The 26,347-nt window shown below is 38.0% G+C and overlaps 1 protein-coding gene across 1 annotated transcript in view; it reads left to right on the forward strand.

Annotated features, from left to right (window-relative positions):
* Positions 1 to 26,347, forward strand: part of RNF17 (ring finger protein 17) — a 54,254-nt gene that overhangs the window by 21,352 nt on the left and 6,555 nt on the right. Inside the window, exons 16-32 of the mRNA XM_055701687.1 lie at positions 415 to 605; positions 1,443 to 1,578; positions 2,044 to 2,197; positions 2,915 to 3,030; positions 5,385 to 5,505; positions 6,245 to 6,359; positions 9,583 to 9,801; positions 10,746 to 10,896; positions 12,006 to 12,124; positions 12,889 to 12,979; positions 13,803 to 13,918; positions 14,234 to 14,541; positions 15,785 to 15,948; positions 16,795 to 16,914; positions 17,962 to 18,042; positions 18,718 to 18,843; positions 23,489 to 23,599. Coding sequence (XP_055557662.1) covers positions 415 to 605; positions 1,443 to 1,578; positions 2,044 to 2,197; positions 2,915 to 3,030; positions 5,385 to 5,505; positions 6,245 to 6,359; positions 9,583 to 9,801; positions 10,746 to 10,896; positions 12,006 to 12,124; positions 12,889 to 12,979; positions 13,803 to 13,918; positions 14,234 to 14,541; positions 15,785 to 15,948; positions 16,795 to 16,914; positions 17,962 to 18,042; positions 18,718 to 18,843; positions 23,489 to 23,599 — 2,439 coding nt within the window. The remainder of the gene's footprint in view (positions 1 to 414; positions 606 to 1,442; positions 1,579 to 2,043; positions 2,198 to 2,914; positions 3,031 to 5,384; positions 5,506 to 6,244; positions 6,360 to 9,582; positions 9,802 to 10,745; positions 10,897 to 12,005; positions 12,125 to 12,888; positions 12,980 to 13,802; positions 13,919 to 14,233; positions 14,542 to 15,784; positions 15,949 to 16,794; positions 16,915 to 17,961; positions 18,043 to 18,717; positions 18,844 to 23,488; positions 23,600 to 26,347) is intronic.

Genomic DNA, 26,347 nt, shown 5'->3' on the forward strand with positions numbered 1-26,347 from the left:
ATGCATAAATTGACAAAAACAAGTTGTACATTTGTATAAAGGCACAAAAAGATAAGAATGAACTTCGAAATTAATTGGAAGAGCAGAAATGTGAGTCATGAGATGAAACATCATATGACAATTTTGGTTTATCTGTCAGAACAATCAGAGGGAATGAAATCTCGAATCTTTAACAGGAACGTGGTGGGAACTGCAGCCCTTAGATCTGACTCAGTTTTATACAGTTAAAAACACTTTAAAATCCATCATAGAATACTGTTCAGAGCTGTCCTGGCTATGGACTAAACAGTCAGTGTGTTCAGTATTTCACCTGATGTGTCTGTGCTCACTTCCTTGCCTTTTTTAATTACTGTTTGTAGTTTTTGTTTTAATATTCTTTGATGTCTTCAGTAACTTTTTCTTTCTTCTTAACAGGGTGAAGGTTGGGGAGAGGAAGCAAAGGCAAAATTTTTGGGAATGGTAAATAATAAAATTGTTTTAATGACCATATTTAGAGAAGAGGATGATGTTCTCATTGTGGATTTGAAAAGAAGTCCATTTGATAAAATGGAGAGTAACATGCCAGTGTCTCTCAAGGATGCATTAGTTTCTTTAGACTTGGCAAGGTATGCGTTTTCCTTTAGTTTATGTTCTTATGCCATAAATGATAACAGCATAATACTTGGAGCAAGCACGTTAGTTTTGCAGTGTTTAATACATTATGTGTGATGTATTCATCTCCAGCAGTATCTGTTGATTCCCTTTTTTCACCTTTCACTAACAAGCACTGTGGTATACCCACTTGCACTAGTCAGGGCTTTATTTAGATAATGAACTTTATTTTATAAAATGGCAAAAAAATAAATTGCTGTGCAAGTTTGAATAATAAAGGGTTGAAAGTTCTTTTTGCTGCACACAGAGAAATGAGTGTTAACTAGTTACGCTCAGCATCTGTACCGCTCGGGTAATTGCTTTTTCTCATAAGCGAGGAAAAGGAAGTCTAAAAGAAAGTGGTTTTGTCAATGTAGTGGATTCTAGCCTTTTTAGCTTCTTTTTAAGAATTTAAAAGTACACTACTGCATCCCAAATAACAAAATCTTTTTAGGAGCCAGCTGCCCTGTATCATAGAATCATAGAATGGTTTCTATGGGTCAGAAGGGACCTTAAAGATTATCTGGTTCCAACCCTCCTGCCATGAGCAGGGACACCTTCCACCAGACCAGGTTGCTCAAAGCCACATCCTCATTCTTCATATGTTACATTTGTGGTGGGAGAAACATGAAAGAGAATTGACTGTACCAACTGCAAAAATGAAGGTTCAAACTATTCATACAAACATAAATCAAGTTATTTTCATAAGACCATTTTGCATTTTTCATGGGAAATGACATTTGAATATAAAAGGGTATCTTCTAAGTTAATTTTGACAGAATTTATGAAAAATTTTGTTTTGTTTACTTCAGGTTTAGTTCACAGCTTCTCAGTCAGTTAGAAAATAATACCGTCTTGCAGTATAGTCCGCCTAAGATTCCACAAGAAAGAGAAGTCTCTGTTGTAGTTTGTCACATTAATAGTCCAAGTGATTTCTATCTCCAGTTGGTAAGTTTAGAAATAAGGTCTATTCAAATAAAACTGAACAGACGTGTTAATGTTGAGGTACTTGTAGTCCATATTAAATAAGCTATAATTTCCATTCACTTCTGTTACTTGTTAAGATTTTTAGGATTCTTAGAATTAATAGATTAATTCCTACAGTCCTAGATTAATTCTAGGAATTCATAGAATTCCAGAAGGTTAACATTTTTTTGTCAGTTTTGTTGCATGGTTAATTCCTGTGTTGAGTATGTAGTGTTTTACTGTTTAGAGTGGTGATTAAACAGGACAGTGCTCAACAGTTGTTAGGCATTTTAATTCACTTTTATGTATTCATAACCATTGTTTAATTTTGGCGGGAAGACTAGGAAGTACAGTACTAGAAAAAATGTCTCTTAAAAGAGAAAAAATGCCATTTAAAAAAAAAAAGAACATCTGGTGGGTGTGTATGTTTTGGTTTTCTTTTTTCAGACAGAGAGTCTGGATTCTTCAGATCTTCCGAAGAAAATTCAGGAGGTATATAAATATGACTCTGGAAGAAACTTGGAAATTGCCTACCCAGTTGAAGGCCAGGCTTGTATTGCAAAACAGGAAGATGGGAATTGGTACAGAGCACAGATTATAGGTGAAGTATCGATTCTTTCACTCTAATGATAGGTTGCAAAATCAGATGGGGCGCTAGATCAGAGCCACGCCCTGGATACGCATAGTAACAAACAGCTGTTGTTTCTACCAGGCATTCTTATACTAACAGGTTCATGAAGTCAGTGGTACTAATTCATGTTACATTCTTTTGCTATTAATGGAGTGGTTTAGAAATTGTTTTTTTTTAAACAAAGGGAAGCAGTGTACTTAATTTTCTGTAAGTCACTGAAATACTATTATTTAATTATTTTAAATAATGTTTCATTTGCTATTACAGTTTGAACTACAGACTTGTCTGTTTTAGCCAACCTCAGAATATAACCAGTGTGGTTTAATAGTTCTCCATGGTAATTCTGAAGGGGATGGGGGTGTACTTGTGCTGACCTCTGTGTTACCAGTATGGGTAGTTTAGCATGCCTCTCTGCTTACACGTCTACTTGGCAGGTATTTAATATGCCAGTGCCCCATAAGGTGATTAGATGGAAAGGGACCAAAATGCTAACTCCTGTCATTTCAGGAACCTGAAAGAGCTGGTTCTTAAAGAATATAGGTTTTGGATTGAGTTATAGAACATTTGAAAATGTGGCATTTTATGATTAGACGGTATAAATGTTTATTTTGCTCTGGAATTCTGGTGCATTAACCTGTATCAGATACTCATTTTTTGTTTTAATAACTTGGGTTGTTTTTCTTGAAGGGCTGCCAAGTCGTCAGGAAGTTATGGTAAAATATGTTGACTTTGGCAATGTTGCTAACTTAACTCTTAAAGACATACGCAGAGTGAAAAAGGAGTTTCTGAGCTTTCCAGAAAAGGTAAATCAGTGCTTGCTTGGATTAAATAATCAAAATCAATAGATTGTCAGTAGGTGGAAGGGAAAAGAGAGTTGTTGATGTTCTGAAGTAAATAAAATGTTAAGCAAGTTCCTTTTCACATGCGTTTATGATGTGACTTACTCAGTATATTTTGGGTACACATTGAAAACTTTCAGGTTTTTTTACATCATTCAGTTTTAAATGGAATCAAATGTTACCTTGTAGTGAGGAGGTGTATATACATTGTGGGTGTATGTGTTTTAATTCAAATACCTTCTTTTACTCCTTATTAAGCTGAATTAATGTTTACATTCTTTAATTTTCAAATGATAATCTAATAATGATCTTTAAAAAAAAAAAAAGATTATTTTTTTTTTTTATGTTATGGTATTTAAGGTTTGCTGTTTTCCTAATTTTAGGTATGGTAGGATTTTCCCCCTTTTTACAAGAAGAAAAACTGAGTGGGAAAGGAAATGGCAAAGTATTTCTGTCAAATAAAAAACACACAGAAGTAGAAAATAATTCTTTTTCTGAATTCACCTGTTCATTCAATAGTTCTGGTTGTCAAACAATTATGCTAAACTTTAAAACTTCATATGTTGATAGGAGTGTTTTAACCAGTTGTAGGCATCAGAAGTAGTGATTGTTGTAACTAAGAATGGCCAGCATCTTTTACTAAAAACAGGATTTAATTGTTTATGTTTTGAGCATATATTTCTGGGGAAAGTTTCAGCCAAAATAATCAAGCCTCTTTTGACAGCAAGGGAGAAGGAGGCATTCTGAAAATGGTAAAATGTTCTTGCAGCTCAGTTCACAGTGGCTAATGAATCAGGGTGGCGGGATTCTTGATGTATTTTATCCCATCGTTCCAACTGATTGCTTGTCATTGACCAAATATAAATCCTCAGAAAAATCTATTAAGGGTTTGTCATCTCTTGAGCGCATGCTACTAGGCCCCCTCACTTCGAACATAAAGGAGGAGGGGCTAAAGAGTTACAGATGCCAGTGGGTATATGACCACTCCAGAGTGGTTTAAAAAAATATGAACCCACAGGTTACACTCCAGTTTCCGAATTCTTATGCCATATATAGGCTACAGTGAAACACTCTGGCAAGGTGTTTACACTTGAAGTTTCGGTATGAAATAACAAATTCCTGTTGCTGTTAGTTTTAATGCAGGTAATGAAAAGATCAACAGACTTCAGTCTGCTTATGTGTTGCTACAGTTTCAAATCTTCTCTTTTTAAAAAATAATAAGATTTAAGAATTTAAAATTCTTTGAAACGTGAATGAACATGAGATTGCAAAATCAGGTATTCAGAGGGCAAGAGTATCAGAAATTAGGTTGCTTGTGCAGCTCTGTTGCATGAAAGCATTGATAAGTGTTCACACATCATCATGTATTGGACTGCCTCAAATGTTAGTTTTTTAAGAGATTTGAATTAGGCTGTTACAAGAGAAGCTGGACTTTTCATCCTGTTAATATAGTTTGCAAGCATTTCAGTGGATTTGGGTGGTGCAGAAATCTTGGCCAAGACTGGAATAAGCAGTGCTTAATGTAGTGTTGGTTTTGTCATCCACAGCCCTTTCTTTTAATGGTTATGTAACCTGTCAGTCAGTCTTATTTTCATATTCCCGATGGCCTGTTTCCTAAGAATGTCTGCACAAAACATCGTTTTTTCTATTGCCTTTATTTCCTTTCTGTCCCTTTTCCCTCACCTGTGTTACTTTTTTTTTTTTTTTTTTCAGTGCAATAAATGAGGGAGACATTCACAGTTGATTTAAACTTGAGCCATTAGTGTAGCCACCAAAATTTGCAATAGAGATGATAAAAATTCTTCTAATCAAAGTACTTTATCTTGTCTGATTGCCTGTGTGTGCCTCTTTTCATCTCTCCTAATTAATACATTTCAGAAATCTGGGAGGTATCGTCTGACATGGGTACTGTGGTGTCTCTGTGTTTAGCCCTTCAGACTGCTACAGTGGTATAGTCCTGTTAATCTTAGATGCTTTGAATCTGGATTATTATATCATAAGCAAAACCGGATGAAGGCTTGCTTTCATTATCACTTCTCTGCAGGAATCTTTCCTGAGCTGTGCACCAATCTTATGCCTAACCATGAAGGGAGGCAAGGAGAAGTAAGCTCTATTTTGGCAAGAATGTATCTGAATTTGAGGTTCATGTTCAGCTGCTGGGGGCAGGGATCATCTTAAATTAAATCAAATAATGGTAATGTGGAACCAGAAGCCAAGGTCATGCTGTCCTGCATGAGTGTAAAGCAAAGGCTGTGATTTGGCTGAATTAGGTGGTCTTGATATGTGATGGTGGATATGTAATTGGAGTTATTCTTTAGGCCATCAGGTGCAGGCTGGCTTCCATTGAGCCTTATGAAGGGGCAAGTGAGTGGAACAGAGAAGCCAAGGAAAGATTTGAAGAAATGACTGAAGATAAACGTATGATGTGTTCAATTGTTGGTATGTTACCAGGAGTGTATTAATGTGTATTTAAATATTATTAAATTGACTCAAACTTAGAAGCATGCACTTTCATATTTTAAATAGTATTTCTTTGAAATGCTTCTGTTCATATTTGCAACAGGTAGCCTGGAGTGAGAATATCTAAACATGAACTAATTGGGGGAGACATAACAGATAAAACTTAGGACAGAAGCTCTGTTTATGTCTTCTCCTACAGACCACACCAGCATTAAGTGAGAAAAGTATCCTGGTTCATTCAGATGGGCTTGTTTCCAAAAGTACTAGCTATCCTTGACTCTTCCTGACTTCATTGGTAGCTGAGAGTGTGATCGCTGTTGCTCAGAAACATCACCCCCCCCCCCCCCCCAAAAAAAGATAATTCATATAACACATACATGCCTTAATAGGGTTTTTATCAATACCATTTATTGTTAATATGCAGTTACTGTTCAGCATTGATGGTTGGAACCCACTAATAAATGAAATTAAATTTAGCAGTTGGTTTCTTTGTATAAAAATATTTTGTAATGATTGGTGGGTTTTAAGTTAATTTTAGAGATACGTGCAAAGCTAAGCATCTATGTATTATTGATGTTCAGAATTAATTGTTATATAAATCAAATTTAATTTTACCAAATTCTGTCTTTTCATATCATTTCCCATGCCTGCAAAACCTTAAGTAGTTTTTATACTGTCACTGACTGGCACTAATTATGCTTATATTATTTATTCACAGATAATTTAGATAACATCTTATCTGTTGAGCTCTTTGACGACTGTGCTGTTCATGGAAGAAGTTTTAGTATTAACTACCATCTAGTTGAAGAAAACCTGGCATCCTACATACCTGGGTGAATACACTGTGCATAACTTAAAGTGTTTGGAAATACTGAATCTGTGAAAGAAAATTACTGGCTTTAGTGTGTCACCACCAGTGGCTGGAATTTATCACATTTGTGACAAATCATTACAAATCACATTCATAACTGACATAAGTTGCAGAGTGTAACTACACTTTGCCATAGTTGAATGATGAAAATGACTAAATCTTGAGTAACATAATGTACTGAAATTATAAGGGATTCAAAAGTTGGAGATTAAATGTTTATACCATACTTGTAGTGTGCTTAAGTGCTGAATCTTCCCAAACTGGTTATCATTCCCATTCCCTTCTCGTAAGAAAAGAAGTATCACTTCTGTTTGTTTAACCTGCATCTGAGGTAAGTCATCTCTGTGGAAGCTCTGTTACTAGAAAGCAAATACTCAAATAATGCAGTGTGACAGGCAGTAGAAGGCTTGGGAGGCCTGCTGGGGAAAATGAGGCTGATAGGAAGGTAACACTGCTGCATTTAATTTGTTGGCTTTTTAAAAAGATAATCCATAGGCTGTATTCATTAAAATCAATAATTACTCTTTCATTAATAATTTTTACATACTGATGAGAATAAAAATATTGTTGAATAGAAAGTTTCTATTCCAAAAGGGAATTCCTGAATTTGCTTTTTTGAGGAAGAAGCAAGCAAGTGGGTTTTCATCTCTTAGCTCAGAAATATAACTAAATCCTAGTAAACCTTTGTTTGTACTGGCCACAATTTTTAGTAAGATTTTTGTGAAGTTAGGCAGCTTAATTTAAACCTGAACAACTGAATTGTTTTGTCACTGTCACTAGGGTATTTTGTTGCATTGCAGTGATACTTAGGTGCCTGCTTCTGGCCTGCAAACAAGTGGGTATGTTACTTTAATAGGCATTCCTACCTAACACTGATAACTTTAATGGGGATTTTTTGGTAACTCTTGCTCCCCCTTCCTTAGTCAGAGTGGGGAAAACAGAAAGGGGAGCAAGAAAACTCATGGGTCAAAACAATGACAGTGAAATTGATTACAAAGTACTGTTGTGGGCAAAACAGACTTAAATTAACTTATTACGAATTAGCATAAATAATTATTGATTCAGACACTGGGACACAAAAGACAAACTATAGCACCTACCCTCCCCTTTTCCCAGGCTCAGGTTTACTCCAAGCACCTCTGCTTTCCCTTGTACACTCAGATGATAGTCCTTTCAGTGAGGCAGTGAGCAGTGCAGGGGCTTGGGGTCAGGACAGAGCAATTTCTGCCTTCTGCGCCCTCCGTGCTTTTCCCGTGCTCCAGCATGGGCCCTCTACAGGCCTCAGTCCATTCAAGAGCATGCCTCTTCTCCCACAAAATACCTTCCTTTCTGATCTTGATGTCCCCTATATTATTTTTCTTCTGTTCTCTCTCCCCCTAGCTTTTTCTGCCCTGAAATTAAAACAGAGATGCCACCAGCTTCACAGAACAGCTCAGCCATGTCCTGTGGAGTATCTGTTGCAGAGATGGCTAAAACAGGCTGTGCCTGCCAGAGGGCAACACCTGGCCTCTTAGAAGTCACCCATGCAGCCCCTCTCCCTGGCTGGCAAGACCTTGCCATTTACACCCAGTGCAACATGTCTTTTAGTTGCAATTATGTTTCCATTGCAGCAGAGGGGTAGTGAGTTGTTTTGAGAGGTCCTGGGGGGTTTGGGGCTCTCTTTGTTTCCAGTGCACATAGGTGTCTAGTTCTTCAGAGCTCGTTTGTCATGCTTTCTTGATTAATTTCCCATTTCTGAATATGGATGTCTGCAAAAAGTCAAGAGACTGGTGAGTAATTTGAACCTGCTTTATGTCATTTAGAATCACATTTGGGATGTGATAACTTCTCCATGTTTAATGCTGGTGAGGGATACTAGGCCAGCCCTAAACTAATATAAGACAGTGTAAGCAGGAGAGTACAGTGGTCCATTGAAGCTGGCTTGCTGATGAGCAAACATCAGTAACCTTATTCTTGTGTTGGGACAAGGAGTAGCCCATACAGAATTCCAGGAAGAAATCTCAAAAGTCTGAAGTTCATTCCAAATTGATCGTTTTTTCTGGTGGATCTGCAGTGATAATGCTACACTGGAGTTAATAGGAAGGGGGTTGTAAGTCATGTAATAGTATTTATTTCACTTGGAAGAACTCTTCATGGCAGATTGTGTCTGCATTTCATAGTTCAGACTAGTTGTATGTCTAGTAGTAGTTTCATGTCATTCAACAAGTCAGTTGTTTACCGAGCAGTTTCCAAATACCTGCATCAGGAGGGTTTGCATAAATAGTTGTGTGTCTGCATGTAGCGGATGATTCAATGCTTAAACACTGTGGAATCTGCTCTCCAACAGAGCAGATTTTTCCTTCACAGGAAGGAAACAGGCAGATAGTAGATCTCTGAAAACAGAAGAGAGTTTCTTCGTGGAGGCCCAGAAATGGCCAGCAGTTAAACTGGGGCTTGCTATCTCCTTTAGTCAGTTATGTTTACAAGAAACTAGTTCTTTTGAATTGATCTGTTTTTTCAAGCTGCCATCTCTTAACATCTCTAGCTGGCATGCTTCATGCAGACTTGCACTAAGCTGGGCTGTGGCTCAAAATACATACCAGCCAACTTTTGATTGCTGTTGGGGTTTATTCTATCCAGTCCACACAATTAAAACCAAGTTTTCATCAGGGTATTACCATGACTATACTTCATTCAGTCCTGTACTTAGGGAAGTGCCAGCAACAGTTGTGTTGCATTCATGTCCTCAGGGAATGCTAGAAAGGTAAATGTTACTTTACTTCTGAAAGGAATATTTACACATCATAGAAACTGAATGTTGCAGCTTTTACTCTGAGGTAACATTGCTTTCCAGGAGCATGGTGTTAGTAATTTGATGTCTTTTAAGCCAGATAGAGACATTAAGGTTCAGCAGCCCATATGTGTCAGGCTTGCTTTTTTCTGCTGGCAGCCTATATTGCAAAGTGCTTTCATCTGACAGTAGAATGTGCAAGGATACCTTCTGAAGGAGGATAAAAATATTACTATTGTGACTATTTCAGAAGTAACATTTAGTTTTGTCTTTTGTTGTGGTTTTTTTTCTGCTTTTCTTAGTTATTCACTCTTCTTCAGGTTGAATGGTTCCTGTCAAGGTGAACAGAGCTCTATTTCACTTTGTTTAAAATGTGTTTAAACTTTCCGTTCCAATTACGTTTTGTTCTTTACAGGTACACTGAAAGTACTGCTGTAAGGCCCATTGAAATATGGGATGTTCCTCCAGAAATTATTGAAACCTCAGAAGATGATGATCCTATAGACATGGAACCTGTGTATGAAGGAGATTTCAGACCACTTTGTAAAAAAGAGCTACAAGTGAGAATTAGTCATGTTGTGTCTCCTAGTAAAATTTTTATACAATGGCTGTCATCGGGAAGTATACTGAAAAGGTACTAAAATTCAAAAAACTTTTCTCAAGTTAAGACATTTTTATTACCAGTTGGTGAGGTATGGTTAGAACAGTCTGATTAGGGTTGCATTTGGCACTGGGTACTTTTCTGAATGCTTGCTTTGTTGAGGAAAGTATAGGAACAAAAGACAGATTTGCACTGTGTTGTCATTTATTAAATATTTGTGATTCCAAGCTAAGTACATGGTCTAACTCCTATTTCAAATCAGTTTTGATGTAGTAAGTATTGGGGCCTCATAAATGCAGCACTGTCCAAAAAGATTAAATCTTTCTGCTTTTTCTTTTCTCCTCCCCATTGCTTCATTAGAAATCTTGTTAAATAATGCCGGTTTTCCAAGTCATAGAACTTCAGTCAAGTTAACTTCTTTCAACAGGATTCTGATATGCTGTTAGGAAAGTTTGAAGGCAATTTCTAGACATAGTGTATCAGCTTACCTTTGGTAGATGTTTAGGTAACATTTAGGTAATAGTGCTGGCTATTTGAAGACAGTTAAATGGAAATGTCATTGCTTAGTGCAGGTTGCTTATTTTCTGCCTCTTCTTCCTTGCATCTTTTTTACCTTCCTGCACCTCGCTACGTTGAGAGTCCTGTTGAATTAGTCATGACCCTAAATGAGTACCATGTTCTGAAGTTGTTGAGAGAAAATAGTGCATCTTTCAAGTAGTGCTATGCAAAACAGTCAGGATCACTCAGATTAATTCCTTTGTTTAAGAAAACATGGTAATTCTACAGAATTTTAATCAGATTGCATGTGTTTTGAAGCTCCATGTCATGTATTTCTAACATACAATGAAGAAAAATGACAGTGTGTGTTAAACAGTTACTACATCTTTACTGTATACTAGTTAAGCAGTGGTAAACTAAATAAGTCGTGTATTCACTGTATAAAATTTTACCACTTGGAAAGTTTTTTTGAATGTTAGTTTACAGGAGAAGATGGCTACCATCTACAAAGAATCCCAGCCACAGTCTGTGAAGTGGGAGAGTAGTATGCACTGTGCTGTTTATGTACATGATTTGAAACAGTGGCAAAGAGGTCAAATAAGCAGGATTGTCTCTGAAACAAAAGCAAAGGTAAATTGCTTATCATAACAGAGTTCATACTTCTATTTCTTAAGTCTGTAAGCATTTATTTATGAAAATAACATAAAAACTTTGCTTCTTCTGTGTTAATATTTTCTCATACAGTCTTTTGCTTTTGTTGAGAGTTTAAGTATGTTGTACATTGCTGCAAATTACTGTCTCATCAAAGCTCAGATGCCTTTAGCAGGGAACCTGGTAGTTGAGGAAGGCTCATGAGGTTGACTTTGCATATGTTTACACAACACTGGCACAGATTCCCAAGCTATAGCCTACCAGTTTAGCTTAGATTCCAGAAGCTGTGTTGACCTGTGGGTCACATTAATTCAAACTTAACAGTCCTTGCTAAAAGATGGAGCCAGTTGAACTGGCTACAACACCACCACAGGAATGCATGTAGTCATGCTGTTGCTGAACCCTAAACTGATGATAATGCACTGTGCCATGTAGATGTAGCATTTTCCATAGTAACTTCTCACACAGTGCTGCTTTAAACCTGCGTTTTGTTACACTCATTTGTAAAGAATAAGGAGCATCAGAAGAGGCATTTCATGAATAAATAACTACTTGCCTCAAAAGTAACAGCGTCTTTTTAATATACAGATAATCCAGAACTGGATTACTATTGGTTCTCTCCACTGTCATCAGATTATGCCTGTGGGTCTTGTTAGTAGGAAGTAGGAGTGGACCTTCCTATACTTCTGGTTTGCATCGTCTGCTTTCTAAGGCTAAGAGCCCTCAAGCAGCTATTTAACCGTGTCAGAATAAAAAGCAAGGGTTGGAGGGGGGCTCTTTCAGTGTTTCTGGTAAACACACCATCATCACTGAAGCACAGGAAAAAAAAATCTTACTCAAGTAACTGCCTCTGTAAAATCCTTAAAGTTCAACCACCTTTGCACATGTTTTTGTCCTCTCACTGCACTGCGGTGGGTGTTTGCATTGTGTGGTGAAGTACTTCAGTGCAGAGGCCATTTGTTGAATCCTGGTAGTGTTTCTTTGAATTTTGTTTACCTAATCAGGCATACTTTGAATTATCATTCCTTACACATAGCACTAAGAGAGCGACTTTTTTTCTATTTCATTATGTTGCTTCTCTGTAACAGGTAATACTTTATGATTCTGGAGCTGAAAGAACAGTGGATATCAGGTGTCTAAGAAAACTTGATGAAGAGATGAAGGCAATTGGGACATTAGCAATAGAATGTTCCTTGACAGATATAAGGTAGCCTTTCCCTTATACTGAGGAGAAGTATTAGAAACTAACAATGACATAACTGTGTTAGTGCTGATTATCTAAGATTTGGAAGAGGGTTGCTTTTTGGATATAGAAGAAATGGGATGGCAACTGTGATTTATTTTGTAAAGGGTTTTTGTTCTGAGGGTTATGCTACATACCTGTAAAGCAGAAACCGTGCTATATAAAGGAGTATTTCTAGGCTGAATTGTAAAATACTGATGATAAAGGTTTCTCTTACTTCACTGAATGATTTTTTCCGTGGCTCAGAATTGAAGATTAATCAGATCTAGTGAAAATGTACAGGAGGTCTGTCTTCCCTAGACTAGAAAAGAGAGAAAACCAGGGTTTTCTCCCATGCATTTGTTTGTGTGCTGTCTATATTGTGAAGAAAAAAATAATCATGTTTTTAATACCTATTCCCTGAATGAATGTAAAAAGTCTAATTTGCAGGTGAAGTATGGGTTTTCCTTCATTCTGATAAGACAGGTGTCATACTTCTGGAACTCTTGATCCTCCTCCTCATTTTGAAGTTTTGGGGTTGATTTTTGAATTCTTCCTGACATACAGATCCAGGCACAAATAACCATTTTTTTTTCTGTTGACTGTAATGAAGATTGTCTTTTTCTCTGACAGTTCTGGCAGTTTCAAAAAAAAGATCAAAACTTCAGTTAGGGGAAGGGCTTGTGGCTAAGCTCTGGAGATGGCAACTTCTCTCGTACTAACAGAGATTATGATTTGTTCCATGTTAGACCAACAGGTGGAAGCACGGAGTGGACAGCAACAGCCTGTGACTGTTTATCATATTACCTAACGGGGGCACAAGTAAAAATACTCATACAGGTTTGTAGACAAAACCAGCGGTATTTGTAAAATTTCTTTCACATTTTCTGTTAAATTATTTTTTTTCTTAGTATTTTCACTCTTCAGAAAAGTCCTGAGTGAAGCTTGCTTGGATTGCTGTTTGCTGTAGGGGAAAAGATGCTTTTCCTCTTTTCTGCTTTGCTTTTGTTATTCACTGGAGCATTAGAGCAGTTTGGCTACCCAGTGTGGAAAGAATGCAGTCTTAGATATATTTAGTTACTGAAGAAAAATATTTACATCTTTGGGATCACTGGATGCTGACACCTTTTATGGACAGATGAGAAAGGTGCTCATATTCTTGATGAGAATGATTTCAGCAGCTACTATGTTTTCAAGCCTAAGAAACTGAAAGAACAAGTCCGGTGTATGAACATCATTAGTAAAAAACCCATCATTGGTAAAACCCCTGGAATTATTATGAGGGTTCAATTTGGCTAGCATCTGTTGGCACCTGCCAGTGAGGTTTTACTGTGTGTCTGGAAGTAAAAGCACTAATGAGCAAAATTATTGATGAGTGTATTCAAAACTCCCGCTGGAGGAAAACAAGTGGTTTAGCAGTTCATTCTGATAAAACAGCTAAGGGAAGAAGCAAGGTTTTAGTCTGTTACTTTTTTTTAATGTCATGTTTAACAGTTAGTAAAATGATGACACGACATGGATTAAATAAATTTTGTGTCTTCTGATGTGGGCATCAGTTGTTCAACCATCTGATTTGCAGTCAGTATCAATAAAATGAAAAATATGTCTGTAGTTTAGAGGAAGTACATACTGTAATATGTTGTCCACCTCTCATTTTTTCCAGGAAAGTGATGTGGTCTGTGCATTGCCTGTGAAAATTCTTTGCAAAGATGAAACAGGAGAATTGATTGATATTTCAGAGCACCTTGTTAAAAAGGGTTTGGCTTTTAGGAGCAAAAGGTTTGGATATGTTTTGTTTACATTCTTTCAGACTTTCATATTCACATCATGATAAGCTAATAAGTAAAACACAAATTTGGATTGTCCTCTACAGCTTATGCAGGATCAGAACTCCATCTTCAGTGAACTTATTTGAGTGTAACATTAATTGTATCCATTGCACTTTTCAGTTCTCTTGAGTTGGTAAATTGGATGCTTGAAAGTACTTTAACAAGTATTTGCCATGTTTATGTGTGGTTTTTTCACTTGTATTCTATTCTTCTGCGCTTTAAGTTGTCAGTTAATATGTCGATATGATTTGATTGAATCTGCTAGAACTGATAAAGCTGACATGGCTTGCTCAGTCTCCAAGGAACATCTTAAAGTATATTTAGAGGAAGAGAACACACAACTGGATGGTTGTAATTCCAAAACTGCATGTGCAAGAAACAGTGCTGCTCCAGAGGAAGGCGTCGCTGTTTCAGAGAGTGAACAGAAATCACGCAAAAACTTCCAATCACCGTGTCAGTCAGGAATGAATGAAATATATAAACCTCCTCTTATACCTGAAGAGAAAATTTTTCGAGCTGTAGTAACTTGTGTTGGACGTGATGGAACTATTTATATACTACCAAAATCATCTGGTAAGATTACATAGAGGAAAATACGTTTATGTCTGAATCTAATAGCTTTGCTATATCAGAATATACCAAATAAGTGTCCTAGTATACATGTTCTGTATCAGAACACAGTTCTGGAAGATTCCTGTCAGGAGGATTGCTGTCAGGAGGTGATGAGGCCTTTGGCAGGGAGGGTGGAGGACGAGGGGCAGGTGCTGGTGCACACCTTGCTCTGCAGCAGTGGGAGGGGGCTGGCAGCTCTCCAGCAGAGAAAGCCCACCTCCCCAGGAGGAGGCACCCTCCTGAAACCCACCAGAATCCACTCTCCTGTCCCTCCACCTCCCAAGACATCTTAACAACCCCAAGCGCTTGGATGGGCCAGTTACTTGCCTCTTCTTCTCTAGCCAGTGTTGGGTAAAGCAGCACGTGCTTTGTTTTATAACGTTGAGTTAGGTACATTTTACTAATAATGAAGGTACAGTCCTAAAGGTTCTTGGAAGTTAGCCTAGTTCTCAAATATTTCTGGATTTTTTTCCTTTGGAGTGAGCTCAATGCCCTGTTTCCTTGGGCTCTTTATTTGTACTGTCATAGATTCTGTATCTCTTAGTATTTTGTGTTTGTGCTGTTTGAAAGAGGCACATGTTCACCTGACAGATGCAGTGTCAGTCTTCAGTATCATGATAATATATTGTGCTTTAGAGAAATGTTTCCATATAAGAGTATTAATCAATTATTTTTACTCTACGAATACAATTAACTATTAGATCATATCATAAAACTTTAAAATCCAAAGTACAGTAAGGCCACTTGCCCAAGACTATATTCTTCTTGCAGTTGTTGCTGTAGACTGTACCCATAGCAGAAGAGGCACTTCTTGACACCTGTTTTGTGTTGTTTCATGGTGTCCTACCACTGTCTCTGGGAATCCGTTGTCTTGTTCATGGAGGGGCTCTTGTATTAGTGTTGCCAAGGTGTCAGTTGCAAAATTTGTAGACCTTTCTTCTCTGAGATGAGAATCCAGAGTTACTAATGGCTTCACAATTGGAAATTCAGTTTGCTTTTTCATTTAAGTAATAACTTGTTTGCATGTACTAGACATTGAACATACATATTCTGTCAGTGTTGGAAAATACTTTTCAGAGCAGCACATGTATTTCCTGTTTGAACATGTCTTCATCTGAATCTCATAGTTTTTAGTGATTGAAATAATTTGCCCCAATATGTTATAGACTATTCTCATATTATTTCTTTTACCACCCCACCGCAGAAATGGAACTAAACAAATTGATGACTGAAATACAAAGTAGCTTCAAATGCCTTGGTCTTCCGGAACCCTACTGCTGGAAAAAGGGAGAAGCTTGTGTTGTAAGAGGATCAGATACCATGTGGTATCGAGGCAAAGTTTTAGAACTTGGTGGTACTGCTCTCCAGGTAAGTTTGATTATATGGGGAATATGTGTCTGTGTGTGTGTTTGCATGAACACATGCATATGTAAGTTTAAAAAAAAACGGGGAGGGGGGTTTTGCAGCAATTAATCTGGTCCTCTAAAATAAATTTATGATCACACCTTTTTTTCTGTTCAGCTGACCTGACTATTCAGATGCTCATTCTGCTTAAAGTGTGATAATTTTTTTGTGATTTTTACATTTATTTTAAAGATTAATTCTATCTGCCTATTTCAGTTGTCATGATTTTTCCCATAGTTTTCCTGATGATGATAAATGTTCTTAAGTAAAAAGTTACCCTTGATCACCTGTAAGTCGTCGCTTCTAGGTTTTTTCTTCTTTTCTTGTTGCTGTTTACCATATGAGGAATGCTTTGAAAATACTTAGGCTTAGCATCACCCCACTCTGTCCCTACCCAAAAAGTAGTGGCTGGCTGTTTTGAATTCTTTCTGCTTCACAGGTATAGAGCTACTTTTTCTAATTAGCAGTTAATCTTACCTGAACACTTCGGTCTACTCATGCTTCTCAAATGTGGATTTGCAAGTCTAATACTAGTTCAGAATTTTTTTCTTTCTTTCAATTTTAAACTGCTGTAGGTTATTTATACAAAAGGTGGGATCTCTTGCAAGGCAAGTTTGGAAATGGAACTTCTAATCTGCAATGCCAGTTTTTTAATCCTTTTCTTCCTTTCTAAGTAGTCACATCACCAACTTAACAGCAAACCATTATTTTTTCCTTTGGAAAAGTGAATGCTGTAAATGAACACTCTCTCTTACTAAACTTGACTTAAAAAACAGGAATTATTTCAGGAAAGCTTTTCTTTTCACGTAGGTACAATATATAGACTGTGGTTTCATAGAGAACATTCTTCAGTGTCATCTGTATCCAACTACATTGTACACTGGTATTCCTCCATTTTGCATACCATGTCAGCTCTACAAGATAGTACCGGTAAGTAATGGTAAATTTGAAGACATTTTATTAGGTGGTTGCTCAAATTGATGTACTGTTTAGTCATACAAAGGTTGAGATTAGTTGGTGGTATGTTTTTTCTTGCCTATGAGGATTCAGAGAATAGCTGATGAGGATCGTTTCAGCAAGACAGCCTTTTATCAGGAACTGCTAGATTGCATTATGAAGTGACCATGCTTCAAAAGCAGCTGCCATTGGAATTAAATCGTGACACTGCTGTACGATGGCAGGACGGTACTCTGAAGCAGTAGTTCATTATGAAGTAGCAGCAACAAGAAATAATTCCGGATTTCTTAATGTAAAATGGCCAGAAGGTTGTAAATCTTGAAGTCCTGCAGAAGTGTTTCTGTCATTCTCAACTTAGCTGTGCAGGAAGCAATCTGTTATGCTAAACTAATGCAATTGAATTGTTTTAGAGGGGTTTCTTAGTAAGTGTTTGATGTGTAAATAACATCTTCACATACCGTCACATCTTACTCACATTTGAATGGTGCGTTTAGTAAATGTGAATGAATTACAGAAATTACTTGCAAACTTTTATTTAAAGAAAACCTTCTCATTGCTGTAAGTAGTTCAATTGATAGATTAAGACAGACAGGCTTACAAGGCTCTGGGTTGGGTGGCAAACAGGTACTGCAAGGAATGAAAGAAGTATTTAAAGGATCCTGTGTTTTCTATTGACTGTTAAGTCATCTTCAAGTGTAATTCTGTATCTTTTGGTTATACTTCAGGTAATTGCGTACACATACATTATTATGTATATAGTAAAGGTTAGACTTGGCAAGCAACATCTCTTTCTAAGCCACTTAAAGACCTGAAAATTTCTGGTTGGCTTTGTCACACAAGATTTAGTGTAACAAGTAGCAGGTAATGAACTGTTGTAGACAAATCAAACTAATGATGTGAATTTTTCAATTAAATTTTTCAATGATAGTCACATATTCTCATCTTACTATGTTAAGAACAGTAAGAGTATTACCTGTCAGCATCTTAATGTGGGGAGGTTTCTTGCTTTTTATTAAATAGATTGGAAATTCTTGGCAGCTGGATGCCATAGATCGTCTTCAAGAACTACTTGCAAACGAAGAGGTTGAAATACATGTTCAGGTAGCTTAATTTATTCATAGATATGGAATGAGGCTTACTTTTTGTTCTGGGATTTTATTTCTTCTTTTAACTTGCATTAAGAATAATAGATAAAGGAGTATAGCAGTGAATGTATTTCTTAGACAAAACAAAATCCATACCTGAAGTTATTTCTCCTATGACTTTACCTTTATTATAGTTTTCAAGCCTTAAATGTGTCCTTTAGAAGTATTATTTTTTGATCCTGTTTGTATTCTGTGTTGTCATTCTGACAAGCATAAATTCTTCTAAATTCAATTTTAAGTGATCAAAATTTGGCATAATTAAGTATGGACGTGCTTAAATGACTGTATTAACGTTATAGGGAAACATAATCTGTGTTGTCTGAAAACCTGCGATTTCAGATAGTTTGATTTCTGATGATAAATGGTGAAAGAGAAAGGTTTGTTGCCGAGTGCACAAACATGGGATAACATTTCAGTGTTAGACTGAGTAGTTGGTGCTGCTGTTCCATAGATAGATGCACATTTCCATTTGTGTCGTAACTGGTGTTAATAGGCATCCTTACTGGTTTTGCATCTTTGATGAGTGAGTATGGTGCATATAGGAATCATGAGATTGAATTTCCTGGGCACTATTTATAAAACCTCAGTCACACTATTGCTGTTCTAATCTTACTTTATCTTGCGTAAGTAGGAATTACCAGATAACCCATGGGGCAAATTGTCTGTCAACCTGTATTTTGGTGGAATGTCACTTTCTTCCTTCATGGTATACCAGCAGTACTGTGTTGCTGAAGATGGTCAGGACATACCAAAGCTGGTGAGATTTTTGTGCATGTGTGTGTGTTTTGCTGTTGTTATTCTGACATTAAAAAGATTACTCAGTTGCTTGTTGTGACCTTTGATGGTTTTTTTACTTCTTTTTATATTTTTATACAGCTTTGTGGTGTAAACAACAGTAGGACCAAGTACAGAACTCTGTAGCGTAACAGGTTTAGGTATGATGTGTTTATAAGATTGCATGGAATAGTGAATTGCCAAGGGTTTGTGCTTGGAGTCCTTACTGAAAAGAGAGCTTTGTATTTCTGTTTAAAGTCAGATTAGTTTTTATGCTCCTCTAAAACGTAAACCAATAGGAATAGGGTAATATTTTTATCACTTGAAAGGATTAGTTAATTATAGAAATATATCCAAGGCTGGAGATACTCAAAATGAAATTAAATCGAGTATTTCAACATAAACCTAGTGTTCTAAGAGTTACCCAGGTTCTTCATTCCAAGTATCTGAGATATCAATCTGGTGTTCTTTAGAGAAGGATTGAAATTTTCACCAAACCTCATTGGCTTAACACAAATAGGTAAGTTATTTCTCTGTGGGTTGGGTTTTTTCCTTGAAATCTGAGGATCAAGTTTGTTTAAATTACTGCAGCTTTGTTGCTGTGTTTTTCTCTTAATTTTGTTTAAGCCTGCGTACATATTTTTCTTTCCAACATGAGTCTCTGCTTCAGAAAATAATTTTACGATACAGAGTACGCTGCTGTCACTGCTGATGTAAGTCTTGGCATGTATGTCAGTGGGCTTGTGATGCAGTTAGAACAGTCTCTCAGTGTGTATTAAAACTGAGTAATCATGGAAAACCTAACTGTAAATCAGTCTCTTGTTGAATTTTCATAAAGTCAGCATGACACAAAACATTCAGCAAACTAAATATGGATCTTGAAATGAGATTTTACCCTTTAAACAAAAATTAAATGTGGAAAAAAAAACAAAGCTGTGTAAGAAGGCTGTAAGCAAGAAGCATTCAGAAAGCCTGGAATGATTTCTGCAAGGAATGTAGCATTAAGCAGATCCATTCCAGGAATAAATGCTTCAGAACAATGTGTAAGAAAATGAGTATCAGAGGTGTTCAGTTGTAGACCAGAAAAGGAGCAAGGCATCTCCAGAGTTTGAGCTGGTTCCAGGAGCAGAACCTCAGGAATAGCAGAAATGGGAAGCATGCAGCACTGAGAGCATTTAAACGTAATCAGCTCTGGGTTTAGCTGTAGACACAAAGCAGCCAACTGATAAACTGCATGGACTAAAGGATACTATTGTATAAAGTATAGCCATTATATATATTATTTTTTAGTTTTATAACTTCATTTCATTGCTTCAAATCTGTGTTTTCAGGTAAGTAGTCTGTTAAGGACTGTATTCTGTTCTGTGAGTGTTGTAATTCTGTTAGTGGTAATAAGCTGCTTAGGCAGAGCCCACTACACCTGTGGCTTGCTGCAGAATGTCTTACTGTCTTTGGGATGCAGTTCTGTTGAGCTGCACAGGTGGGTTTAGGAGCTGGGCTGGGTTACCCTATAACAATCCTCGAATAGGCAGTATGATATTGGAGAGTGGATCAGAACCCCAAGTGCAGTGAGCTTACAGCAGTGAATATCATTCCAGGTGTGTGTATACATATATGTGTGTGTGTGCGTGCGTATAGGTACTTGCATACTTACCTATATATACAAGACCATTACACTGTGGTATTTTTTTATTTGGCTTTTTGGGAAATGGGGTTTGTTTGTTTGATTTTGTTTGTTTCTCTACCACTGTGAGTCAGAACCAAGCAGCCAAGTGTTGTCTTGTGCTCATATATTCTGGCATGGAGGACCCTTGATTCATTTGACAGAAAGGCTTTTAATGTCTTCATTCTGAGCTCAGGCTTAATTAACAATAGTTTTTAGAATTAGTTTTTCTACAGCAGTTAACTACAAACAATTTCCATGCATCTGAAACAAAGTCAGTTCAAAGTTCTTTATACAGACTGTTCTTGTTTTTAACTGCATTGCATATCAGCCCCTTTACAGTGAGGTACTTGAAGTCTGCAGATTTTAAGCCCGTAGTCTGAGCAAACACTTGGACGAACTGTTCCATCTTAATCCACCCTTGGAAATGCCAGTGCTGGTTTTCTTGGAAGAGTCTCACTAGTCTAGGTCAAAGGAGAGATACTATTGGCATACTAGCCATATTCATTCAGTTAGCACCTGCCTTCTGATTGATAGCAAAGATAATGCTGAACATGCAAAGCCATTTTTTATTTTACTAACTTGTAGTCATCTGAACACTGTCGGTATCACCAGGAGCTCTTCAGCCTGCCAGCAGTTCTAGACAGAGGATCGGCATCTTTTCGGGCAGAGAGGGGAATCTTAAGGCAGAAGCAGCAGCACACAAAGGACTGATTCCTCCTCTTCTGATTCTGCGTGGACTTCAGGACAGATGAGAGCAGATAACTGCAGTTGGTGTTGCAGTACTGCATGCATAATTACAAATTCTAGCACTGAGATTGCTATGTAGTTTGACACTCAACTTGCAGGAAGGCTTAATCCTTCTGTCCTTATTCCTTCCTTTTAAATAGGGAGTTAACTTCCTCTGAACCCAGTGAGCTGTATGACTAAAAGTCCTGCCAGATACCCTAAGCTGTTGTTTCCTTGTTAGGTATTTATCGGGACAAGCCTGGGATGAAGGACAGAGGTGTCAAATGGCTGTGGGCTTATGTTGAAGGCCAGCCATGTGGGTGAAGGCCAGCTGTGTGGGTCATAAATCCCACCATCTCTTGACACCAAGAAGACCTGTTCTGTTACTGATGTTTGCAGCAAGACTAGCGGAAAAGCATTCTGCAAACATCTAGATAGGAAGCCCTTTCTGCTTTTCTTTTGCTGCAGTGAGAGTAAAGTCTAAGACACCCTGTCCGTTTCAGGGAAATAAAAAATCTGAGACTTGCCAGACTGTCACTTTGGTCTTCATCATCCTAAAGATGTCTTCAGTGCCTCTCAGTACTGGGTGGGCTCATATAGGCTGTTCATAAAAAAAGCTTTGCATGTGGTGGAGAAGGAAGTACAACAGAACACACTGCACTGCCACCTACCATTTACTTAGTTTGGATTAAATTCCTCATGCTGAAAAGCACTCTTGATGCCTTATTAAGTATACAGTATTATGTGGTGTGTATATTACATATTAAAAATACATCATTTCTGCTATGGTTTTGCAGAAATGATAGGAATGTAAGCCATTTTTAGGTTTTTCAAGAGTGGACACAAAGACAGAAAGGGTGAGGGACAACTGTCTGAAATACATAATGCCTAAAGATGTCTTGGTAGGACACCATTTTAGTATCAGCACTTACAACTGGACTGTCTGTGTGGTAGATCTAGCAGTAACCAGTCTACTGACAATTAAGAGCAGTCTGTTAACAGCAAAAATATAAATGCAGTTTTTCTTTCAAAGATACACACAAAAGCTGACAGAGGGTAGACTTCAGCCACTTGAGCCAAGTGCGGTGCTCTGTTGGGAGTGAGTTGGACTTTAAGTTGAATCTTTAGAGCCAGGTGTAGTCAGGTGGCCAGTCACAGTGTTCCTGATTGTTTTGCAGAAATCGGGCATTTAGCATTTATGTATCTATGACATAGTTAGACATCCTTTCTTTACTATTATTTATCAAGAGACTTTTTTTATTCTTACGAATACATACTTTCAATGGAAAAGCTGCGGTTTTTCCTAGTTAAGTCTGAGGAACGTAATGGGGTTTTGTACTGTATCCTATGTATAGACTATGCAGGGGGGAAGAAACGGTCAGTTATTGTTTTATTTTACAGATAGATGGTTGCTTCCACTTTTCTTTTATTCTGGGCATAATGAAAACTGTCAAGTAGATGTGTAAAAATACAATGTATTTTAGAGAAATTTTATCTTTCATTATGTATCTTTCATTATGTATATAAAGTACAAGAGAGTATAGGAACTGTATTCATGATGTGTGATCCAGCTGAGCTATGTGCTATACATCCTTACAAAGGCATAATGTAATGCACCAAGGTTTATTTTGTCTTGAAACAAATGAGTTAATGATACGTAGAACTAAAACTGTAAAATACATGGTTCTAGAAGAAGACACGCTACAGCATGCTATGCTACTGAGACAATATGTGTCTGTACTTTGCAAGATCTTTTTGAAGGAGTGATAATTCTGGTGGCTAAGGAGTAAAGTTATGCTTTGCCTTTCTCTTCAGGAGTGATTTACTCTGGAAGACTGCAGTAGCATTGGGCATGGCATTCAGGTTAACCTGTGCCAGTTAATTGCTATTATTTTAGGATTTTTCCCTAAATATTCTCTCTTCAAAAGTAATTCCATATTTAATGCATTTTTTAATTAACAGCAATTAAGTTAGCAAATCAGTATATTAGGACCATTTCAGAGGTATATTCTTAATATTTGGAAGTGTTCATTAACTAGTTCTGTTTGGTGATCTTTCAGCTACAACTGTTTTAAAAACCTACTAAGTATTGAAAGGAAAAGTTGATTAATATGTTTTTCATCAAGGACACACTGTTTACATTATTACATAACTCCTTTGAACCAGAAATCATACCAAAGCTAGTTTCCATATTGTTACTAAATAAGATTCTTGACTGAAGTCTGTCTTGGTCTAGGAGCTACTTGAAGGAGACATTCCTGTTTTGCCTTCATACGTGTCACCATCACTACCCATTCCAGGAGATACCTTTCCTGTCAGAGTTACCCATTTGGTGTCCCCTAAGGAGGTAAGTTTTGTAGACATCTCATAGGTGTTGCAGTCCCATCATGCTGGTGAAAAGGAAATCATGGCTAACAATTTTAGATAATATAAAAATGTATTGGTGAGGTTGCAAAACTGCTACTGGATTATTGTTGCAGATGGTTGTGCAGTGCAACTATCTGAATGGACTCTTACTTGAAATACCCTCTTAGGCGGGGGCAGAGAAATAAACTGGCCATTTCCCTAGAAAATGAATTCTCAGAATTAAAGTATGCCACTCTGGTACTTATCTTGTATAATAAGAAAATAGGTCACTGGATTTTAACTTGGCAAAACAATAATGGTTTATCTCTTCTTTAGTCTCTAAAAACTAAATTATTGGAACATTGTAATGTAAACATTTTCTGGCTGTTACAGTAGTATTTTACTATATTTGGTTGATGGCTGATTATTGATTTTTTGTGTAAACCGACACAGCTTCTAGTAGTCTCCCAGGCAGAAGGCAGAATGTAATGTTCCTTGATCAAATAAAAGGTGCTTATGTGGACTTTGAATGTTGAATGATGAAAACAGGAGAACAGGAAGCAGTGAGAAGCTGATTGTGTTACAAAATCTGACATCTTGTAAGTGGATTGATTTATGTGGAAGTGCTTGTATTTGTTGTTTTCGGTAAATCTGTAAACCAGATAACAACAGGTTTTATAGTATTGAAGTGATTGCTTTAAATTTAGGATAACGGTCTAATATAAATTAGCCCCACTAATTCACTTGAGTATACATATCTTAAAAAAAATGTATAGTGTACATATCATTAGTATTTTGTATAGCGTACATTATCCATTATTGATTTTTGAGGTAGGCAACAATGAAGCTACAAGTCCGAGGGCAATCAGGAGAGATTTCAGGGCCTTGGGTTGACTGTTAAGGGATCAGGAGCACAAGCAGTGTTCTCCTCTATGCTTCCAGTTGCAGGGAATGATGAGGAATGAAACAGGAACAACCAGCAGATCAATATCTGGCTCTGAGCCTGGTGCCACTGGCAGAATTTTGGGGGTTTTGGTCATGGGTCAGTCTACACAACACCAGGCCTGCTGGCAACAGAAGGGTACACCTGTCTGAAAGGGGGAAAGGATCTTTGCACAAGAGTTACCAGGGCTCATGTAAAGAGTTTTAAACTACTTTTGAAGGGAGAAAGGAATAAAACCAGGCTCATAAGGGATAAGCCGGGGGCAGCATACCAGTGTTTGAGAGATGTTACGCTAGCAAGGTCCTTCAGTCTGCTCTCTCAGTGGAGGTAGGGGATGGAGATCCATGTGGCAGCAAAGACACAAGGGTTGTTGATGTGTTAGAAACAATGAAAGCACCTGAGAACAGTCACATAGGAATTGGAGCTTCTCCCCCCAAAAAGGTGTCAGGATCAATAGCCCAACTGAAGTGCGTCTACACCAGGGGTCCTCAAACTTTTTAAACAGGGGGCCGGCACGTGGATGAAGTGGCAGGCAGTCATCTGTGGCTGCTTGGTTTTCCCCCCCAAACCCCGGCGGGGGGTGTGTGTGTGTCTGTAAATACCGAGGGCTGGATTGAGGACCCTGGAGGGCCGCATCCGGGCCGCAGGCCGTAGTTTGAGGACCCCTGCTCTACACCAGCGCACGCAGCACGGGCAACAAACAGGAGGAGCTGGAAGCCGTTGTGCAGCTGAAAAACTATTATATAGTTGCAATCATAGAAGCATGGTAGGATGACTTACACAACTGGAGTGCTGCGATGGCTGACTACAAGCTCTTCAGAAGGGTCTGGCAAGGAAGGAGAGGCGGTGGGGTAGCCCTGTATGTTAGGGAGTGTTTTGACCATCTAGTGCTTGATGGTGAAAATAAGGTTGAGTGTTTATCGGTAAGAATCAGGGAGGGCCAACGAGGCAGATAATCATGCTGGGGAGTCTGGTATAGGCCACTCAACCAGGATGAAGAGGCAGATGAAATATTCTATAAGTAGCTGGTAGAAGGAAGTCTCACAATTGCTAGCCCTTGCTCTCATGGGGGACTTCAACTTACCAGATGTTCACTGGAAATCAAGTACAATGGAAACAGTCTAGAAGGTTTCTGACACAGCTGGTCAGTGAGTCAACCAGGGGACATGGCCCACTGGACCTGCTGTTTACAAACAGAGGACTGGTGGGTGATGTCATGGTCAGAGGACATCTTACAACACAACTGTCACAAGATGAGAGAGTTCCTGATTCTTGGAGGAGGGGGGTCAGGAGAATTGCTACCTTAGCCTTTTGGCAGACTTTGGTCTGTTTAGGAGGCTGTTCGAGATTTCTTTGGAAGGCAGTCCTGAAGGGCAAAGCAGTCCAGGAAGGCTGGACATTCTTCAAGAAGAAAATCTTAAGGCACAGGAGCAGTGTCCCCCCATGTGCTGAAAGACAAGCTGGCAGGGAAGAAGACAGTTCTGCCTGAACAGAGAGCTTTGGCTGGAACTTAGGGAGAAAAGGAGTGTTTATGACCTTTGGAAGAAGGGGCAGGCAACTCAGGAGGACTATGAGGATGTTGTCGGGTTATGCAGGGAGAAAATGAGAAGGGCCAAAGCCCAGCTAGAACTCAGGCTGGCCACTGCCATAGAAGACAATAAAAAATGTTTCTATAAATACATTAGCAGCAAAAGGAGGGCTAAGAGTAATCCCCATCCTTTCTTTACTGGACACAGAGGGGAACATGGTGCCACAAAGGATGAGGAGAAGTCTGAGATACTTAATGCTTTTCTTGCTTCGGTGTTC

The sequence above is a fragment of the Falco cherrug genome, chromosome 2, assembly GCF_023634085.1.
Source record: "Falco cherrug isolate bFalChe1 chromosome 2, bFalChe1.pri, whole genome shotgun sequence".
NCBI classification, from domain to species: Eukaryota; Metazoa; Chordata; class Aves; order Falconiformes; family Falconidae; genus Falco; species Falco cherrug.